General features: G+C 32.1%; 1 protein-coding gene across 2 annotated transcripts in view; it reads right to left on the bottom strand.

Moving 5' to 3' along the window:
* Nucleotides 1–21,728, bottom strand: part of LOC127706125 (xanthine dehydrogenase/oxidase-like) — a 54,505-nt gene extending 32,777 nt beyond the window's left edge. For both annotated transcript variants that reach the window (XR_007984238.1, XM_052210575.1), the window contains exons 1-6: nucleotides 21,548–21,728; nucleotides 20,367–20,506; nucleotides 19,844–20,013; nucleotides 18,980–19,122; nucleotides 17,044–17,123; nucleotides 15,728–15,810 (exon numbers count right to left, since the gene is read on the bottom strand). Coding sequence is in view for 1 of the 2 variants with exons in the window: in XM_052210575.1 (XP_052066535.1) it covers nucleotides 15,728–15,810; nucleotides 17,044–17,123; nucleotides 18,980–19,122; nucleotides 19,844–20,013; nucleotides 20,367–20,506; nucleotides 21,548–21,609 (678 nt within the window). In the remaining variant the exon portion in view is untranslated. The remainder of the gene's footprint in view (nucleotides 1–15,727; nucleotides 15,811–17,043; nucleotides 17,124–18,979; nucleotides 19,123–19,843; nucleotides 20,014–20,366; nucleotides 20,507–21,547) is intronic.
* Between the last annotated feature and the right edge of the window lie 163 nt (nucleotides 21,729–21,891).

Raw genomic sequence — 21,891 nt, 5'->3', positions numbered from 1 at the left:
TTGAAAAGTCCTGGAACAATGTAGCTAGTTGAATAGTTAATCGAAACCCTAACCCTAACCTAACCCTAACCCTAACCCTAACCTAACCCTAACCCTAACCCTAACCCTAACCCTAACCCTAACCCTAACCCTAACCCTAACAAAGAGGAACTTTGTGACTAGTTGATAAGTTCCGTTTGACTTTTGTGGCTAGTATCTTTGTTCCCCTTTGAAAAGGTTCAAAGATAATATGTTGCGCTTTTATTTTGCATCAATTCTCCAAATGGAACTTTGTGACTGGTTGATAAGTTCCGTTGGAACTTTTGGGCTAGTTTGTTAGTTCCGGTTTTGACTTATTTGCCAAAGAGGAACTTTATGGCTAGTTGATAAGTTCCTATTGACTTTTGTAATCAGTATCTTGGTTTCCCTTTGAAAGGTACATATATAATATGTTGCGCTTTTACTTTGCATCAATTCTCCAAATGGAAGGAACTTTCTGTCTAGTTGATAAGTTCCTTTGGAACTTTTGGGCTAGTTTGTTAGTTCCGGTTTTGACTAATTTGGCAAAAAGGAACTTTTTAACTAGTTGACATGTTCTATGGCTCGCCTGAACCACTTTTACAGATAATCCTAGATTATCTCAGATAAACTAGAGGATTATCTCACTATTTTACATTAAGCTCAGATAAACCTGGAATATCTCGAATTTTAAGATAAACCGGGATTTTCTCAGCTTAATGCATATTTGAGATAATTCATTATATTCCTCACAAAATTAGATAAAAAATTAACTGGAGAAAATCCGGGATTATCTGAAAATTCTGAGATAATCCGGGATTATCTGAGAATTTTGAGAAAATCGATTAACTGAAAAAAAGTAGCCAATAGAAAGCCACGACACATTGGAGGAAAATTTCATGGTCATAAGGGATAAGATATAGATACAATGGTGCATCTACACAGATAGAGAAGAATGAAAGATTACGCTCTTACGGGAAACGTTTTAGAAGTTTTAAATTTCCAAATTTGATAAAAATAACAATTGATTTATTCAGGATGTACATGTATGACAAGTGTATCGATAATAATGAAGATCAGAGGGATCTAGAATTTAGAAGTTTGTCTTGAGAGGTTTTTTTAAGAGAATTTGAAAGTTATATCCGTATTTGTCTTTATGAAGATAATGAAATATGTTACATAAATCTGGCATCTGCACAATTAACTAGGACAAATAACTAAAATGTTGAAATAAGTTAAGCAAAGTTGAAATACGCCATTTCGAAGTTCTAATAAGTTTCCTTTTAGAAAGTTATAATCTTTAAAAAAAAAATATCACGCACCGTTTTTCTTTCCTTAATTTTCCCTATTAAAAGAGTAAAATATGATGCAGGAATTTATCATCCATTTATTACAAAGTGTTACATTTTAGTACTTACTTAGTAAGTTGTATAAAGTGTTTGTTGTCAATTAGATAATCTAATCATGATAATGACAAATGCCCAATACCTGAAATATTTATTACCTTACAACTCTATTATATTGTTAATCAGTTTGTTTTTTAACGATACGTGGCCAATGCATAATTAACCTTTAAACAAACGCTGTTAAAACAGGGTTTTGATCCCTGAAGGACGCCACACTTTGCAATGAATTAGATCTATATTTGTTAACATTTTCAAATTAAATAAACTGAATGGATTTCTTAAAATTCTCAAATGGCTTTAATATTATTACAAACAAAACGAAACGTTTATTTAACATTTTTTGCAACTTTTATCTTTATTTTTGTTCTAAGAAAACCTTTCTTGCTTGGTTAACTAGTATGTGTTGATTACCTTCACTAATTACTAAAGATCAGACGACCTAATTAAGGATTCGTATAGACCTAATCAACATGATAATTGGTATCGAATATGATCATCGGTCATGCATGACATATTCCAAATAAAGGCGCGTGTTAATAAACACTTCAATAACTACTGAAATATTCAATTAATTTTATTCAAACAAAAATATTAAGATAAAAATCAGACGCATACCCTCAACGCCCACTGAAATATCTATTACATGTCCTGAGTGCACTCAGGAGGCCCTGAGCGGTTTTAAAACGTACCGCAAAATTATTACTTAAAATAATTTTTGTTGACTGTTAAATGAAATACATTTCAATTCATGGAGTGTCAGTGAGTTATAATATATTTTACAAATGAGGGCCCAACTTTGGTAGTCCAACTTGAACACATTGAGTGATCATATATATGCAATCAGGAACAGATGTATCCACGAAATTATATTAACATTTTATGAACTTGCCTGCTTAAATAAATCATGTTTTAGTTATAACATACACTTTTAATGTGGTATTATTTATAAATCAATGTTTAAAATTCACATATATGTGCTAAGATTAAAACTTCATGTAATATTTTAATACTTTATTCTTGTAAAATTTTTCATTAATAAATACTGTTTAAACTAAGTTTAAAATTTCATGTGTCATACGGTCATTCCAAGTGTCATTCGGTCATTCGTGTTACCTATCTCCAGTACTTCTCTATGGATAAGAGCTAAAACTACCAAAAACAAGTTCACCAGAATTAATCGAAAACTTCAAGAAAAAGCTACCTATAAGCTTATACTCTCATTACCAACTTATGTAGCAGATGTTACTATCAACATCCTAAACGGAATGCTACCAGTAGAAGCCCAACTACATATCCGAGTACTTGGACTATTGAACAACATCTGTAATCAGCCCGAAAAAAGCTTAGATAAATTGCTAGCTGACGACAACTTAAACTGAAAAATAGCCAAAGTTCTAGTTGCGTGTAGCTATAAAACATATGCCCAAGAAGTACGATCTACAAAATGGTACATGGACAACACCGTCAAAAAAATATTATGGCCCTCCAACATCAAGAAAACAGTACAGAGCTACTAGTCTAAGAGTAACTTCAGTAAATAGCAACACTGTATTCTAGCTTCGAAGGCCGTACGGTGACCTATAGTTGTTAGTTTAAACATATTTTATTGTTCAAAAATGACAAATGGATTAGACACAAGTTTTTCAACTTAGTAACACCTTCTCCTATTGTTGTCAATTTCTGTGTCATTTGGTCACTTGTGAAGAGTTGTCTCATTGGCAATCATACCACATCTTCTTTTTAATTTCCAAAACGAAGAGTGTAAAAAAAAAAGCAAATATGCAAACATACAGACTGATTTATATTTACAACAAAAACAAAATGAAATACAGGAACAAAGACTCAATGACACAATATGTCATGACGGAGGAAAGCACATGCATTTTTGGAAGGGGCTAAAAAAAGGTCTAGTGCCAAACCATACCTTAAACTGAAACTGTACACATGGGATAAGACCGAAGTCAGAACTTAAAGTAAAAATTTGTTGAAAAAGGTCCAGGGTACCGTTTCACAAAGCCTTCGTAAGTGGGGGGGTAGGACCTTTATCGGGACTCCGGGATCGAGTGTTTTTAAGCTCGGGATTTCGGGATTGATCCTTTCGGGATCCAGGAATTCTTTTTTCGAATTTCGGGATGTCGGGATTTAAATTTTTTTAAATTCGGGACCTCGGGATTCCATGATTTTAAGCCCGGGATTTCGGGATCAGGACCCCTCCTACCCCCCTCATAAGTCTACGTGTCATCGTAAACAAATCGTAGGTTTAACAGCCGTTTCACAAAGCCGTTGTAAGTTAAGAATAGCGTAAATAATACGTAAGTCCTGGCGTAACTTACTACAGATATACCAAGTCGTTACCTCGATCGTAGTTTTTCCACGAATATGAATTAAAACATATCTAAGATGGCTTTATTCTTGATCAAGATGCCGCAAATGTTAGAAGACGAAGAAGAATCTTCAATATTAGAACCACACTTTCTTCGTTTGATCATTTTGAAAATGAAATGGATATTATATCCAGATACAGACTGGATAGACACAGTATCAATGAAATAACATTGGCATTAGAACCAGATATAAAACATGATACAAATAGGTCCCATGCACTTACTCCTGAAACGCAGGTTTTGTTAGCTTTGCGCTACTCACTGGTTCTCCGGTAAAGCGCCCATTTTTTAACGCTGATTTGTCCCACAGTAATAAAGCAAAACTAACGACTTCGAGTTATATACCCGTAGCTTGTTATACTTATATCTGAGATTTTTATATTTCTTTATTATCTATATTTTTAATTTTTATAAAGTTTAGTACATATTGCACAACGATAGTGATCGTACCGGCCGTCATAATGTTTTCTTCGTACACCTGTAATTCCCGTTAACGGATAGAAGACCAAGCAAGACTAAATATTTAGCACAACATAGAGTGTGATATGAGTTAAATTTGATTATAAGGTTACCATAAATAATTTTGTTTATAAGGTTACCATAAATAATTTTGTTAAATCGTCATTTATTCCAAATCATATCAGTTTTGAAAACTAAACAAAGTTGAAATGTGCAGAGATTTGTTAAGCATGTAATCTCCGTGGAATGGTATATCCTAAACAAACACCTATTTTGAAAATAAATTCTACATCCAACAGATCGATATCGTTGTCAACATTCAATTTTAATACAGATCTTCAGATTCACGTACTATGTTTTATGAATGACGAAATCATCGAAATGCAATCTCCGTGGAATGTAATCTCCGTTCACGTTTTTGTGAAGAGTGTTTTCTTTCACGTCCACACTTCTATCGAGTATGGCATGCCAAATAAACATTTTTGATAATAATTACGGATGGTGAATATATAAATTACAGATCAATAACTTACATTGTAATTCAGACGACATAAGAAGACACCATGTGACAATTTTAATTAGTCAATTGTTTTAGTGTAACAGAGTTGCTTTTTTTCTTAGATCTACAAAAAAACATAAAAAAAAAAACGAACTGGATGTTTTTATATCAATATTAATGCAAGTAAATAATTTTAACCTGTTTTGAATATTAAAGATCTGAAACTTTTATTATTAATATAAATTTGATACAGAATTTAATACGATTAAACAATTATGCAAGTAGTCATAAAAACTGCTCTGCCTAATGAGTTTAATAAATCATATTGCACAGGGAGAGAAGCTTTTAAATACTTTCTTTCATTAAAAATGAAATTACGACGTCGGCTGAGAGGGCATGGTATATATTGTCCGTTACATTTATTAACAACACCTTGTACAAATATTCTTTTCGAAAATAAAAACAGAAAATAGAACAAACAAAACTATCCGTCACAATGATACATGAGGGTCTGGATTAGGGGGGGGGAAAAGGGAGGTGGGTGAGTTTTACATTTCTGTATTCTGTAATTCTTTTGGCCATTTTTCTCTATTCAGTAAGAAATATGCTTATTCTGTAAATTCTTGTGTTCAGACCGTGCATATGAAAATTTCCTGTTGTGTCATGATTTTGACATGATAAGATCTTTTTGTCTGTATCAACGACATATAAATATTTGAATCTACATTTTAAATTGATACAAAAAATCAAAATTCTCTGATCTATAGATTTTCATAAATGGAGTCTAAAATATATCCATAATAAATGCACTGTATCAAATGCATATATGAGAACAACTACTTATAAACTGCTACGCGTCGCATACTATGTATAGAGACATGCATCATAAATCTAAGTTAAAATTTCATTGTTATTACAAAAAATAGGTCATAATAACATGCTTCAGAATGTTCTAGATAAATATACAAAAAGCAAAGTTTAGACAATGTACCCTCATAAGCCTGGAAGTGGCTAGTCACATATAGTTAACAGCGTTTTTCTCACAATGATGTTCTACCTCCATAAGCCTGGAAATGTCGTGGCGGGTCACATATAATCAATCCTTCTGACTTCATAAATTTTGTTAGAGAGTCGGCTGAATTAAGACGTTATATGATGAAAATTAATTAATTTCCTTCCGTGAAAATGCATCGCATGTACAATAGAAATGAATCGCCCCTACAGTGAAAATTAAAGTCTGGTATCATTATTCGACAGTAAACATGAATCACATAACGAAAACAGCATAGTGGAATTTAATTCAATATCAACAAGCTGAATAACAAAACCTGTTTTAAGTTATACAACATTAATAATTATGTTAAAAGGTTCATTTTTCTGCAAATGAAACTTAACTGCTGCTTTTAAATCTCATGCACGCTCTGTTCGTGAACTATTCTTAATATTTATCTATTTGTGTATCAATTTTACACCTGGATGGCTGAAGGGGCGATGAAAACCCGTCCGCATCTCATACCTATATCATGAATTTATAAAAACAGTACACATTAAATCTTATTTCTTATTCTATTCAAAAATCATGAATTTGTCGTCTGTTTATTTATCATTCTACATTAGAAATTCATAACGGATACAGTGAAAATGGTATTTCAGGATTCGCACATTAATACACTGGTTTTGTTTATTTTTATTGGACTTTCTTTTAATTCTTTTTCAACGACAACGCATGCAACTTCTTATTTCTTGTTTGAAAATTCTTCTCTTGCTCATAAATCTGCATGAAATATTTGCCACTGTACATTCAGAAAACAGCAATCAATCAATCATATCTCCTCTAAAATTGCAGTACTATAATAACTTTAGACATTATCAAATAATTGTTAAAAAATTCGTTTAATTCTTTGATCAGATATAAACACGTCTCGTCACTCTCCTATTATTTCAAATTTCCGATACAAAGAAAAAAAGTATTATTGAATATCAAAGGAAGTAACCCACCAAAGATACAAGGCTTGTGTTTCGTCTACAAATGAAAAACATACGAACACACCCACTCACTTGATTCGCTCGTCCTCACAAATATAAAAATTCAAAATATAAAAACAATTATATACAAAATAAAGGATAAGGTCACCCCGGATGCCGCAAAAATGTCAAGGCAATGAATGAGAAACCGGAAAGGACATACTTGGATTCCAAACCGATACCGCTAAATGCCCAGCTGTATTCCTGGTAGAGGAAAGCCAAAAATCCTACAATAAAGCATCTCGGAAAGAAACTACCGATCCATTAGGGGAACAACAGCTAAAACCCTCAGACATCAAATAGATTGGTCTGATAGTTTCCCACATGGAAACTACTAATGGATTCCATCTGACCACATGTTTCAAACAAACCTGAAAATATCTGCAGAAACTTTCCTCAACAAAAAAATATAATCCAAAACATAAAATATAAGATGTAAGGATAACAATATTTATCCATGAAACCAAATTGGCAAAACAATTTCAATGACGTTGAAGGATTCTCTCTGCAAACATTTTCACGTCCGCTCTCATCGGCATGCTCGACTCATCGATCTGTGAAAGAAGAGTGTGCCATATTCCGATGTAAATAAACTACGATTCACACCTCCTGTTTACAGCTAGAGTTCCGTTTTACGATACACTTACAATGATACACAGTGCGTAACTTGCGATCAACTTAGTAGTCCTTTACGATGTTTTTGTGAAACACACGTAACAGGAACGTAGAACCACACGTAAAAGGATCGTAAAATGATACGGTGATCGTAAGTTAAGAAGGCTTTGTGAAACGGTGGCCAGATCAACACAATACAAAATATATAAAAAATACCAATAAATAGGACACAAAAGAACGATCTGATAGTACTAGCATTTTATAACCTAGTTCAACATGTTCAAAGTCAGTATACATTGATAGATCATACAGAGTGGTGATAGATATGCAGAGTGGTGGTAGATGTACAGAATGGCGATATATAAACGAAGTGGTGATAGATATACAGAACGGTGATAGATATACAGAAAGGTAGTAGCCATACAGAGTGTAGATAGATATAAAGAGTGGTGGTAGATATACAGAGTGGTGATAGATATACAGAGTGGTGATAGATATACATAGTGGAGATAGATATGCAGAAAGGTGGTAGATATACAGAGTGGTGATAGATATACAGAGTGGTGATATCTATACAAAGTGGTGATAGATATACAGAATGGTGATATATAAATGAAGTGGTGATAGATATACAGAATGGTGATAGATATACAGAGTGGTGATATATATACAGGGTGGTGGTAGATATAGAGGATGGGGATAGATATACAGAGTTGTGATATATATACACAGTGGTGATAGATATACAGAGTGGAGATAGATATGCAGAGCGGTGATAGATTTACAGAGTGGTGATAGATATACAGAGTGGTGATAGATATACAGAGTGGGGGTAGATATACAGAGTGGTGGCCGATAAACAGAGTGGTGATAGATATACAAAATGGTGATAGATATATAAATTGGTGATATATATGCAGAGTGGTGGTAGATATACAGAGTGGTGGTAGATATACAGAGTGTTGAAAGATATACAGAGTGGTGATATATATACAGAGTAGTGATAGATATACAGAGTGGTGATAGATATGCAGAGTAGTGGTAGATATACAGAGTGGTGATAGATATACAGAGTGGTGATAGATATACAGAGTGGTGGTAGATATACAGAGTGGTGATAGATAAACAAAGTGGTGATAGATAAATAAAGTTGTGATAGATATGCAGAGTGGTGGTAGATATACAGAGTGGTGGTAGATATACAGAGGGGTGATAGATATACACAGTAGTGATAAATATACAGAGTGGTGATAGATATACAGAGTGGAGATATATAACCTGGTGAGAGATATGCAGAGTGGTAGTAGATATACAGAGTGGTGGTAGATATAAAGAGGGATGGTAGATATACAGAGTGGTGATAGATATACAAAGTGGTGATAGATATACAGAGTGGAGATAGATATGCAGAGTGGTGGTAGATATACAGAGTGGTGATATATATACAGAGTGGTGATAGATATACAAAGTGGTGATAGATATACAGAATGATGATATATATACAAAGTGGTGATAGATATACAGAGTGGAGATAGATATGCAGAGTGGTGGTAGATATACAGAATGGAGATAGATATACAGAGTGGTAGTAGATATACAGAGTGTCGATAGATATACAGAGTGGTGGTAGATATACAGAGTGGCGATAGATAAACAAAGTGGTGATAGATATACAGAGTGAAAATAGATATGCAGAGTGGTGATAGATATACAGAGTGGTGATAGATATACAGAGTGGTGATAAATATACAAAGTGGTTATAGATATACAGAGTGGTGATAGATATACAGAATGTTGGTAGATATACAGGGTGGGGACAGATATACAGAGTGGTGGTATATATACAAAGTGAGAATAGATATACAAAGTGGTGATAGATATACAGAGTGGTGATAGATATACAGAGTGGTGGTAGATTAACAGAGTGGCGATATATATACAGAGTATTGATAGATATACAAACGAGAGATAGATATAGTGGAAATAGATATACAGAGTGGTGATAGATATACAGAGTGGTGATAGATATACAGAGTGGTGATAGATATACAGAGTAGTGATAGATATACAGAGTGGTGATAGATATACAGAGTGGTGATAGATATACAGAGTAGTGATAGATATACAGAGTGGTGATAGATATACAGAGTAGTAATAGTTATAGTAGGAACTTGTTGAATGTCTTATAGTGATGGCAAATACATGTTGAATGTCCTATATCTAAAGCAGGTACTTGTTGAATATCCTATTGGTATAGTAGGTACTTGTTGAATGTTCTATATAATAGTATATAACAGGTACGTGTTGAATTCCTATTGTTATACTAGGAACTTGTTGAATGTCCTATACTTATAGCAGTTCCTTGGTGAATGTCCCAAAGCTATAGCAGGTACTTGTTGAATGTCCTATAGTCATAGATGGTACTCGATGAATGTCCTATAGATTTCCCGTGTAGGTTATGGTTACCAGAAGTAGAGGTATTCATGGTATCTAAAATTACCCATAGCACTAGACCAGTAAACGTTTTGAAGCATTAAGGTAGAAGGTGTCTGGTTTGTCACAACGACCACCTGAACTATTACTGGCTGTCGGTTCATGATAATAGAGGTAGAGATAGAGTTAGGCATTGACCTCTAAAATGAACCAAATCATTTATACATTTAAAAATTATAAACCAAATTCATGAAAGAATCCCACACAGTGATTTTTTTCTGAGACTTATTTTTCGACATTCCAATACACTATGACAGCATGTTTTTTTTGGTCTCGTAAACACCACAAAGAACCTACTTTGAGCACAAAAAAACACAATGTAACAGAAAGGACCACAAAGGAGTTTATAAGAGCACAAAGGACCTTATAATCACTGTTTTGTAAGGAAATAGTATTTTTTTAAATCTGTATTTCAGAAATGTCAATATATGCTTTGCTTTATCAAATTTTATTTTGGACAAAAACAAAGAATCTACAGAAATGTTCTTACTTTATGAATCTTAATTTGCTGTGAGGAACAAAAAGTGCACATGGTGCAATAAAAAAAAGGTGCAATAAAAAAAGGACTGCACAGCTGTCTTTTGGGTATATGTTCCGTTGGGCTGTTTGATGAAACAGATAATATACCTGTCTAGATAACCTCGATATGTAATTGTAATAAAAGTATATCATCATTCCGTGAAATATATGGCCGAGAAGAATATATTTATGAAAAACTCTCTGAACTTTATACCTTCTAATAAAAAATTTGACAAAATGGTTTCTATTTCTCCCTTTTTTACATCAACAAACGATGAACGATGTCTTTGGTCGTCGCTTGTGTAAATGCTTATTAAATAAATATTATTGTATTTGATAAAGTTTATATGTTTTTAAAGACTGTATTTTTTAACACCGAAATTTTGAAAATGTCATGTTTTAAATACTATCATTCAATACATTAAATACAGTTGACCTATTGCTGATAAATTCTAAAAAACACACTTATTGCATATAGTATTAGTAAAATTAAAAAAGAAAACATTATTTTGTGCATTCGTCGACTTTGAAAAAGCGTTTGACACGATTTGGCGAGATGTAATGCTTTTGAATAATATGAATGGATGTATGTATAATGTTATTGTAAATATGTATCAAGGTACTAAGACATGTATGTATTTCATATAACAATTCCATGTCTGATTTTTTCCCATATAATAACGGGGTTAGACAAGGCGAAAATTTATCGCCTTTTTTTTTTCTCTATTTTTGAATGATCTTGATTCATTTTTCCAAACCTGTAATATAGAGGGCCTAAAATCAGTCTCAACAGAGCTTGAAGAAAAACTTGACATATTTTTAAAACTTTTTATTATTCTGTATGCTGATGATACTGTGTTGATGGCCGAATCCGCAACTGAACTCCAAAAACTATTAGATTGTTTTCTAGATTACTAATACACAGATGTATGGAGGCTAAAAGTAAATGTTGATAAAACAAATGTGTGGGAAACACAATCTTTTATGAATTGTAAATGGTTAGTTTCATTCATCAAGCTCAGACTTAAAGATCAGTTTGTACAAGTCTGGCATTCTTTGCTTGAAAACTCACCAAAAGCACTTAATTATAAGCTTTTTAAAGATTTTTTTGGAAAAGAAGATTATTTTGAAATTCTTGGGAACAAGCTGTCTATTGATTTTTGTAGATTTAGGACCACAAATCACAAGCTCCCTATTGAACAGGGTAGATGGAATAATATAGTTAGAAATAATAGATTGTGTCTTCTATGTAATAAAAATAACATTGGTGATGAATTTCATTACATATTAGAATGCAAATACTTTGAGAAACAGGAAACATTGTATGTCACATTATTATTTTAAAAATGCAAATACATGTACTGTTAAATACAAGCAGATTATGTCTTCAAAACACAAATCAGAACCGATAAAACTTTGTAAATTTATAAATATTATCAACACAGGTATATGTGCTCCTGGCTAAAATGTACTTCATATATTGTCTGAGCAATAGTTCTGTTTGTTCTGTCTTATTGTAAATATTGTACATAAATGTCTTCTCTATACCTATGTATATAGTCTATTGAGAATAAAGATAAAGTATAAGAAAAAAAGACCAATACCCAGAAAATTAATTTTGACAACTGAACCATGAAAATGAGGCCAAGGTTAGATGAAACCTGCAAGCTAGACATGTACACCTTACAATCATTCCATACACCAAATATAGTAGACATATTGCATACAGTATAAGAAAAACAGACCAAAACACAAAAACTTATCTATAACCACTGAACCATGAAAATGAGGTCAAGGTCACATGACACCTACCAGTTGGACATGTACACCTTACAGCCTCCCATATACCGAATATACTTGACCTATTGCTTATAGTATCTGAGATATAGACTTGACCACCAAAACTTAACCTTGTTCACTGATCCATGAAATGAGGTCGAGGTCAAGAGAAAACTGTCTGACGGACATGAGGACCTTGCAAGGTACGCAAATACAAAACATAGTTATCATGTTACTCATAATAAGAGAGAAATTATCATTACAAAAAATCTTAACTTTTTTTTCAAGTAGTCACTGAACCATGAAAATGAGGTAAAGAACAATGGACATGTGACAGACGGAAACTTCGTAACATGAGGCATCTATATACAAAGTCTGAAGCATCCAAGTCTTCCACCTTCTAAAATATAAGGCTTTTAAGAAGTTAGCTAACGCCCCCCTATGTCGAGCTTTCTACGACAAAGGTCACAGGCTCGACAAAAATCCAACTGATTGTCTAAAAAGATAAGTCCTTCCTTAAATATAATCAAAGAGACAGTTTTTTTATCACTAGATTGTGCTTTTATGTCTTGTGTTAAAATATGCTAGTTTTCGAGTCAAAAGATATTATTAGAATAAAATATTAGAGAAAAAGATTGAACAGAAACCATAAGAATATAAATCTTTCAAAATTTCTTTTTCGTGCATGAATTAAAATATTGTTTTGAACAGTCTTAAACAAACTTTTATTACTTTTTTCCTGTTATGTGAACATTTATTGGGGGCAGTTGTTATATATTAGCACTATAACAGGTAAAGCTTTGACAATCTTGTCACCTGTAATTACATTTACCTGTAAGAATAAAACGTTTTGGTTCAAGATTTAGAAACAGAACGAAGAGGTTTTCTCCTGTTTCTTAGCCACGGGTGTCATTCGGTTTATCGAGAGAAATGATAGTGAAAGAATATCTTACGGTGGTCAAGTATTGCGAGACGATCGTGAAAGCTCTGGTACCGGATCGTGAATGTAATTAAATGTAAATTCTACTTCAGAATGTGTGATAAAAATCGCTGAATTTTCAAAATGCGGAACAAATCCGAACAAAAAAATATGTCTGTCAAAATGATTCAACTTCCTTAACATTACTGTGCAATAAGAGAAAGAAAATATGCAGTACTTTATGAAAAAACACAATAGGCACAATGCATGTCTATGGGATTAATTAAAAAAACACGTTTTTTGTACCTATAATGGTCATATTTCAATATATCATTTTATTTGAAATTTAATCTTTGTTGTGTCCTAAAGTACAGTAAAATAAAAGTATGCTCTTCCCTTAAAATCATTCATTTGTTTATGAAAACCTTGAATTTTGTTGATTTTTTCATCAAACTTGATCGTGATAGATCAGGCAACGCATTATTTTGATCGTGAAAGATAATGCGTGACCAGACTTAATAATCAGAAATCAATATTTCTTTTACCATTTGATATACCTGCAACTGGTTGAAGCCTGTAACTTTTTTGATAAGAACGAACATGAAAGCTATCATTTGTTTTTTAAATTCAACACTTTACCTTTAAAGTTAAAAAATTTAACATTTGACAAAATGACATACAGATCTCTACAAAAATCCCATACACCAAATATAGGTGTTCCAATGCTTACAGTACCTTAGAAACTGACAAATGTAAAAGTTATGTTTGGCCAATTAATTCGGAACATGAGGTCGAAAGTATATGAACCGTGACCGACAGTCAGACACAGACATCTTACTATCATTCAATATATCAAATACAATTGACGTCATATATGAAACATGCAGACAGACATGTACACCATACACCAAATACTGTGGCCCTATAGCATACAGGTATGTAAGCTTTATAAATATAATGGGCATAAAAATGAGAATTCAAAGTTATAAATACAAAATAAAACATCTTAATGTATAAAAAAACAATACTTATGAAGGACGGACAAATGGACTGGTATTGATACAATTTACCAAGTCTGTGTGGTATTATAAGATATTAGATCCAATGGCATTGCACGATTATAGTCCTATTCACCAGCAAAAGAGACCCAGGTCAGTCATGCCAATCTAGTTTTTTTTAATACCAATAACAAATATTAATAATCATATAATTGAAGAATAATATGAACGTCTTATAGTAGATCAGATTAGATAATCTAAGATTAATTAATAAAAGTGGTTCAGGCGTGCCACAATGTTCCGTTGGAACTTTTCAACTAGTCACTTTGTTCCAGTGGAACTTTTAAACCAGAGGAAGAACAAAGTAACTAGTTAATAAGTTCCTCCGGAACTTTTCGGCTAGTTAGTTCTTTCCGCCCGGAACTTTCCAACGTCGGAACAAAAGAGTATTTACACTTACATCAATAGATATAAAATATTCACCAAAGTTTCATGAAAACTGCTCAAAGCATTTTTGAGTTATAGTCCGAAAACTGGAAAAATCCCCTTTTTTAATGAATAAAACCCCATAACTCGGAAACATAAAATCTAAATTCATAAAAATCAAAAGGAAGCTGCTCACATCAATAGACATAAACAATTCACCAAAGTTTCTTGCAAATTGGTGAAAGTGTTTTTGAGTTATTGTCTGAAAACTGAAAATCTCCGTTTTTTAATGAATAAAACCCCATAACTCAGAAACGTAAAATCTAAAATTTATAAAAATCGAAAGGGAGCTCATGTCAATAGATATAAAAAATTCACCAAAGTTTCATGCAAATTGGATAAAGTGTTTTTTGAGTTATTGTCCGACAAGTAGACGATGGACTGACAGACAGACCGATGGACAGATGAGACGGAAGGACGAGACGGACAGACAGACAATGGTATACCATAATGAGTCCCGTAAACGGGCGTATAAAAATGAGGAGATGTGGTATGATTGCCAATGAGACAACTATCCACCAGATTAAAATGAATTGGTAGTAAGCAATAATAATTTTTTCCGTTGACAAACGTATCCTATAGCTTCATTTCTACACAGACAACATACAACTTAAAACAGAATAACGTCTGAAGGATGTTTTTCTTCTCCAATTACTCTGTCTTCCTCCAGCAATAGAAAAACTGCTTCGCCGAGCGCACTGGATACAACCGCAGAGGTCCAACCCTGAACAGTTGAGGCAAAAATGGACACAATATTCAAGTTTGATACAGGTCTGAATTTGGATTGTAATTAAATATTTGACATATTATAGGTTTCTGACACAGAATAAATGTAGTCAAAGAACTTGAAATTGGTTATATGATTTGAATTTATATTCAATTGAAGAATTTCTTGCTGTTGTGCAATACACTGCTTGGGACCATCACCCCCAAAAACAATCCCAACCTTCCTTTTGTGGTATTGAACCTTTTGACTAAATTTCATAGAGATCCATACAAATGTCTTCCGACGACGACACAGACGACACCGACATGATAGCATTATATGAACGCAAATTTTTTGCGGTCGTATAAAAACTTACCACCATGATATAGCCAATGTTGCTGAAAGTGGCATTAAACACCAACAATCAATCAGTATAACTTACCTCAATATCTGCAGTACGTGTCTTACTTCTACAAGAAGAATCAGTCGCAAATGATTTCATGGCATCCAATATTGGTCTGTAACCTTGAAAAGAAAGTTTATCATGATTTTTTTCTTGAACAATGGCAAAGAGTTAAAACCTACCAAAGTTATTTTTGTTTTTCCAGATTACAGGAGGATTAAAGTTATGGTCAAAGATTGGTATTTTTTAATAAGTATCAACAAGAAATAGTTTGAATAGCCAGAAAGCACTGTTTCTTAATTTTACATAAAAACTTACACATACTGTATACCAACTTGTTTTCACAAATACTTTATTTCATGAATATTTTATTTGGCATTTAGCCATTTCTTGCCTTCTTAAAGACAATATATTTTCACAATTTTGCAATTTGTTTTATGTTTATATATAACATGTATATGGGGAGATCTAAGTTTGACATATTCGCATTATTTCTATACTTGCAAAAGTAACCATAATATATTGCTCAGGAAAATTGGTTCATATAACTTAATATAAAACAAGGAGGGTAATTTCCCTTTGTAAAAATGAAATTCTACTACAATTATCTGATTTTGTTTACATTTTTTTCAGAATTGTTTCCATATTAAATAAATTGTAGATACCCTCTGGGACTAGCAATCCACCAGCAGTAGTTTTGAGCACATGTCACATTCACCTACCTGTACATCTAAACATCATCAAATGCATAAGAGCACATGTCACCACTACCTACCTGTACATCTACATATAACATCATCAAATGTATAAGCGCACATGTCACCACTACCTACCTGTACATCTACATATAACATCATCAAATGTATCAGAGCACATGTCACACCTGCATACCTGTACATCTACATATAACATCATCAAATGTATAAGAGCACATGTCACACCTACATACCTGTACATCTACATATAACATCATCAAATGTATAAGAGCACATGTCACCACTGCCTACCTGTACATCTACATATAACATCATCAAATGTATCAGAGCACATGTCACACCTGCATACCTGTACATCTACATATAACATCATCAAATGTATAAGAGCACATGTCACACCTACATACCTGTACATCTACATATAACATCATCAAATGTATAAGAGCACATGTCACCACTGCCTACCTGTACATCTACATATAACATCATCAAATGAATAAGACCGCATGTCACCACTACCTACCTGTACATCTACATATTACATCATCAAATGTATAACAGCACATGTCATCACTACATACCTGTACTTCTACAAATAACATCATTAAATGTATAAGAGCACATGTCACCACTACATACCTGTACATCTACATATCACATCATCAAAAGCATCTTCTACCTCCTTCATTGACACAGATCCTTTGTTAAAATCAAGTAAACTGAAAAGCACAAATTTGTTTTTATCATACAATAAAAGATTTAATTTAAAACTGGTGAACAAGACTCATAGGAATGCAGGTATTATTCATTTTAGATTGACATGTTTAGGTGTCATCAGGATATCAATATACTATGAGAATTTTTCTTCTTCAAGTTACAAATTGGGGTACCTCATTTAATAACATACATGAGGTCAAAATGCAAAATGGTTTCCATAAGATAGTAAATATTTCAGTGATGTTGAAAATATTTTGTTCTTTGAAATTTCTGGATCTCAAAGCATATATTATAGTTCAAAACTTTTCTTATTTGATTTTTATAAAAGTAATCTATTTATTTAAATAGTTACCATATATTAATCTATTTTTTATAACTTTTAAAGAGGTAAATCATATAGATAAATTCTTTACTTCATTCTAAATTTTCTGCTAAATTTTTATTGCATGCTTATGTGAGATTCTATTTTTTTGTATTACAGGTTTTTATATCTTGGATTGTTTTTATGTTATGTATATGTTTTTATATTTGGTCAAAAGCTCCTTAGAGCTTGTGTTGTATATTTGACTTATGCCAAATTAAAATAAATTTTTCTTATCTTTTCTTATAGTGTATGTAAAATAAAACAATTTATTGTAATAGGTTTGTTAAGATATTGGCTGTGTACAGTTTAAGTTTATATCATTTTTTTCAAAACTAGACAACACTTTTTTGGCTATTCCATACCATATTGACTGGCAATCCCTTTGCCAGAAATAATCCTTCCAATATTGTCATGAATGGTGTGAGGTGTTTGACCGTAGCAATATGTTCATGACAATGTGTCTAAACTAAACATCATGTTGGGAAGGATTTATATCTTTTGCATCAAACTTCTTTTTGGTTTCCAGCATCAAGATTGAAGTAGCACCTTTGGCCAAGGGGACCAGTCAAAATGATATGGAATTGCCAGATAAGTGTTATCCAATTTTCAAAGCATGGCTCTACAAAAATGCTTGTCATATTGTCTGGTACCAAATGACAATTTGGTCAGAAAAGTAAATGACAATGTACACTTGTCTTATGGAAGAAGTGAAATTAATTCTGACAAATCTTATAATAATGTAATTGAAATGTTTCAATATATATGTACATCTCTTATAAGATCTATAAGTTAATTGAATTTCGTTTTCTAATTGAAATATACTACACCCTGTGAATCAACTATTCAATATATTGGCACCAGTATTCAATTAGTTATTATTATTGAACTGTTCAAGAAATATTTTAAAATATCCTATAAATTTTTCAAACTGTCTCCCCTAATTTCACTTCCTATGAACAATAATTTGGCCCCAAAACTTCATTTTAAAAAAATCTAAGCAATCCCGTCTTTTTTATTCAAAATAACCTTTTTCTTAAATCAAGGGAAATTGGAATAGCAATCCAATCAATTGCATGAAAATATGCATCATTTTACACAATTTTCATTTTCCTTGAACTGACAGCTTTTAAAATGAATAGGGTTTGTGTTGCTCAGTCTTTAGATTTCTATATTATGTTTTGTGTACTGTTGTTTGTCTGTTTGTCTGTTTGTCTTATTCATTTTTAGCCAAGGCGTTGTCAGTTTATTTTTGATTTATGAGTTTGAATGTCCCTTTAGTATCTTTTGCCTCTCTTAAAATATTTTTTTGTCATTAAGTAGCTTGTTATAACAGATGTAATTCACCTCTGAAAATTGAAAATTAACAATCTGAATCATAATTTAAACAATGATAATGTAATAATTTGAATTACTTCAGTTGAAAACAATGAAAAATGATAAAATATATTAAAAGGGGAGAAAACAATGATTATAAGGTAATAATATTGTACTTACGCATGCATATTCATGACCTGAGCAGGACTACAATATCCACACTGAGAACCATTATATTTGGCCAGTCGTTTTGGTATGACATCATTTACACCTTCTATAGTAGTAATTTCCAACCCATCACACATAAATAATGGACACAGACACTGGACAAAAAGAAACAGGTTAAGATTAGTCATAAATTACTGAATCACATATATATATTAATTGCAATCAAAGACATATTTCTTTTGTTATCCGATCTATATATTTTTAAAACCTAATTAATAAATCCCATCTGCTCATTTTGTAGTCCAACATGGCTCAGACAGTCTTTTTTCAGGATTTGGTTGTTGTCAGATGTCAGAGCAATAGATGTATTTACACTTCACTTCAGTCTTGTATTCAAATCTGTTTGCCATTCCTTAAAGTCACACAAGTTTAAAAATTTGACATCATAATTTAAAAGAGATTGTTGCATGACGGCAAAAGGTTATTCAGAGCAAATTCAGTGAAATATACAAAAAGTGCAAATATCTCAGACTAGGCACTTAATTGCTGTTACAAATAAATTTTAAATTTTGAAAATGTAATGTGTTTGTCCTTTGCTAGCCCTATCAAGCAACTAATTACACTACTCTTCATAAAATTATTGAAAATATTGGGTTAACTCCCCTTTTTTTTCACTTACGAGCTTCTTTGTTTGATTAGGTGATTTTTTTTGTGTTCACATATTTAAGAAAATCAATAATATGAAAAATATTGATTCTTTATATTGCATTTTACAGGAACTTGTTATCATATTGACATAAAGATAAGAATTATGACCAAACATTTTTCATAATTGAAACTAGTCAATCTTTACATTAAAGATATATCAGTCCTTACGGAATTGATTGGATAACTTTTCATGCTATCCGATATAGGTTCATATAACTTGGCCTCCACCATACAAATACCACATCCTCCCTCATGACACATCACTTTTGTACCAACAGAAATCCTCTCTTTTCTTATATAGGTGTTTAGTGAAGTAAATGGTGGGTATTCATTTCCAACTACAATAAAAGAAAATAATTTACAAGTTTCATATCATGATCTTTACAGCAAAGTGATTAAATTTATGTGTTTTACTTGTTTTTCCTATTGTCTGAGTTACCTTACCAGTAGCAGTGTGCTTATTTTGATATCTTTAATTATTCATAAGAGGAATCTGACAAATTTACTCATTACGATATACTTTCCAGGTTTTAACTCAAGTTAAATTTCTGCCCCAGCCACATCAGTTTTTCAAAATTAGTACATTCTGTGGAATAATGACCTCAATTATCACGCTGTTCACTTGAAGATAGTTTTCACTAGCAAGAGTTTAAATCCCATACTCTTTCATCTAAGAATTCTTTATAAATACCTGTGTATTTCTGTCCATTTATGGTTACAGATATTTCTGAATTAATAGTAGACTTCACACGAAACTTGAAAAAATATCCACAACATTCACAGTTGCCTGCAAAAACTCCATCTTTTGTCTTATCTTTTCCACAAAGATGCCTATTTCAAAATACAAAATATTAGCCATTATTTTCACTGTATCATTTCAAACAGATCCATACATTGTATATATATATATTGAGTAAAAAAGTCATAAATGTTAATTGGTCTTTTTTATATAAAAATCTCATCTCTACTGCATGATTATCAAATTGAAAATTCTTTTTTATTATTAATATTTACATAAGTGTTTTTTTTTTTTCATTGTTTAAAGAGAAACAACAAGGGATATAATTACCCTGTAAATTTACAAGAGAGAGTTCATTATAATGTACCGGGCCATGCATACAAAAGATGTAAAACTTTTCTAGAAGTTAAGTGTTAATTTGACTTAATTTATGACATACAAAAAAAATTAAATATTAATACCATTAACAATGAAAAAAAATTAATTAATTATACATAAGTAATTCCTAGACCTACATTTTTGTATAAACTAACAAAATCGGTACTTGTACCCAAAAGAAACTACAAAAAATATCTACCAAAATAGGAGAAAAAGAAATATGGCATATACATGATATATATGTACAATTGCACTGTCAAGTTTCATATGCTTGTATAATAAATTTGAAGTTATTAGGTTTGACAAGGGATCTAAGCTGCACTTGTGGCGAGCATGATACCGCACAATGAAACTAGGTCTGTTTATATACCCACTAACCTGGTAGTCCGAAGTGGGTTTGTCTACTTCTTGGTTGAGTGGACACAGTGCAGGCAAAAGAGCGCTTGAAAAACAGATCTAAGGAGAACATGTTATGATGGCGAAGGGTCCCAATATCTGCGACACCACCATAGTGATATACATAAATTTAAAAAGTTTATGACTAAACAAAACAACAAACATGTACAGGAAAAAAAATGTATCTAGAAAACCAGTCTTTTTTTCTTCTAATTCTTGACAGTTGGAGTCACTTAGAATGATAGTTTCCATTATCTAAATCATTGTAATAAATTAATTTGCTCTTCATGGTCCCTTCAATTGGGAAAAAAATATCTTATCTTATCTTATCTTATCTTATCTTATCTTAATCTGCTTGCCTTGAAGTACACACTGGACATACAATATAATTATCAAGTTCTGAAGAAATTTGTGCATCCATTGTTGGTGATTACATAAAAATTATCTTTTTTCAACAATCCATACTGGTTGTCATTTCACTAAGAAGGCTAAAAGACATATTAAACTTCGGCTCACATTGCAAGGGAAGGGAGCTAAATATAGTCGATCGTATCACGTGTTCTTTTTACTTTTAGGTGTCATGTGATGTTTTGAAGACGCTTCCATTATTAATTTAAGGAGGAAAACATACATTTTATTTATTCACATATTTAAATAAATGTTCACTCTCAAAGAATTTTATGGTTTGAGAAGAGAGAAATGA

This window comes from Mytilus californianus, unplaced genomic scaffold (assembly GCF_021869535.1).
Source record: "Mytilus californianus isolate M0D057914Y unplaced genomic scaffold, xbMytCali1.0.p SCAF_6, whole genome shotgun sequence".
In the NCBI taxonomy this organism is placed as follows: domain Eukaryota; kingdom Metazoa; phylum Mollusca; class Bivalvia; order Mytilida; family Mytilidae; genus Mytilus; species Mytilus californianus.
Note: the sequence above shows the minus strand (reverse complement) of the source record. Positions and strands in the feature narration are given on the sequence as shown.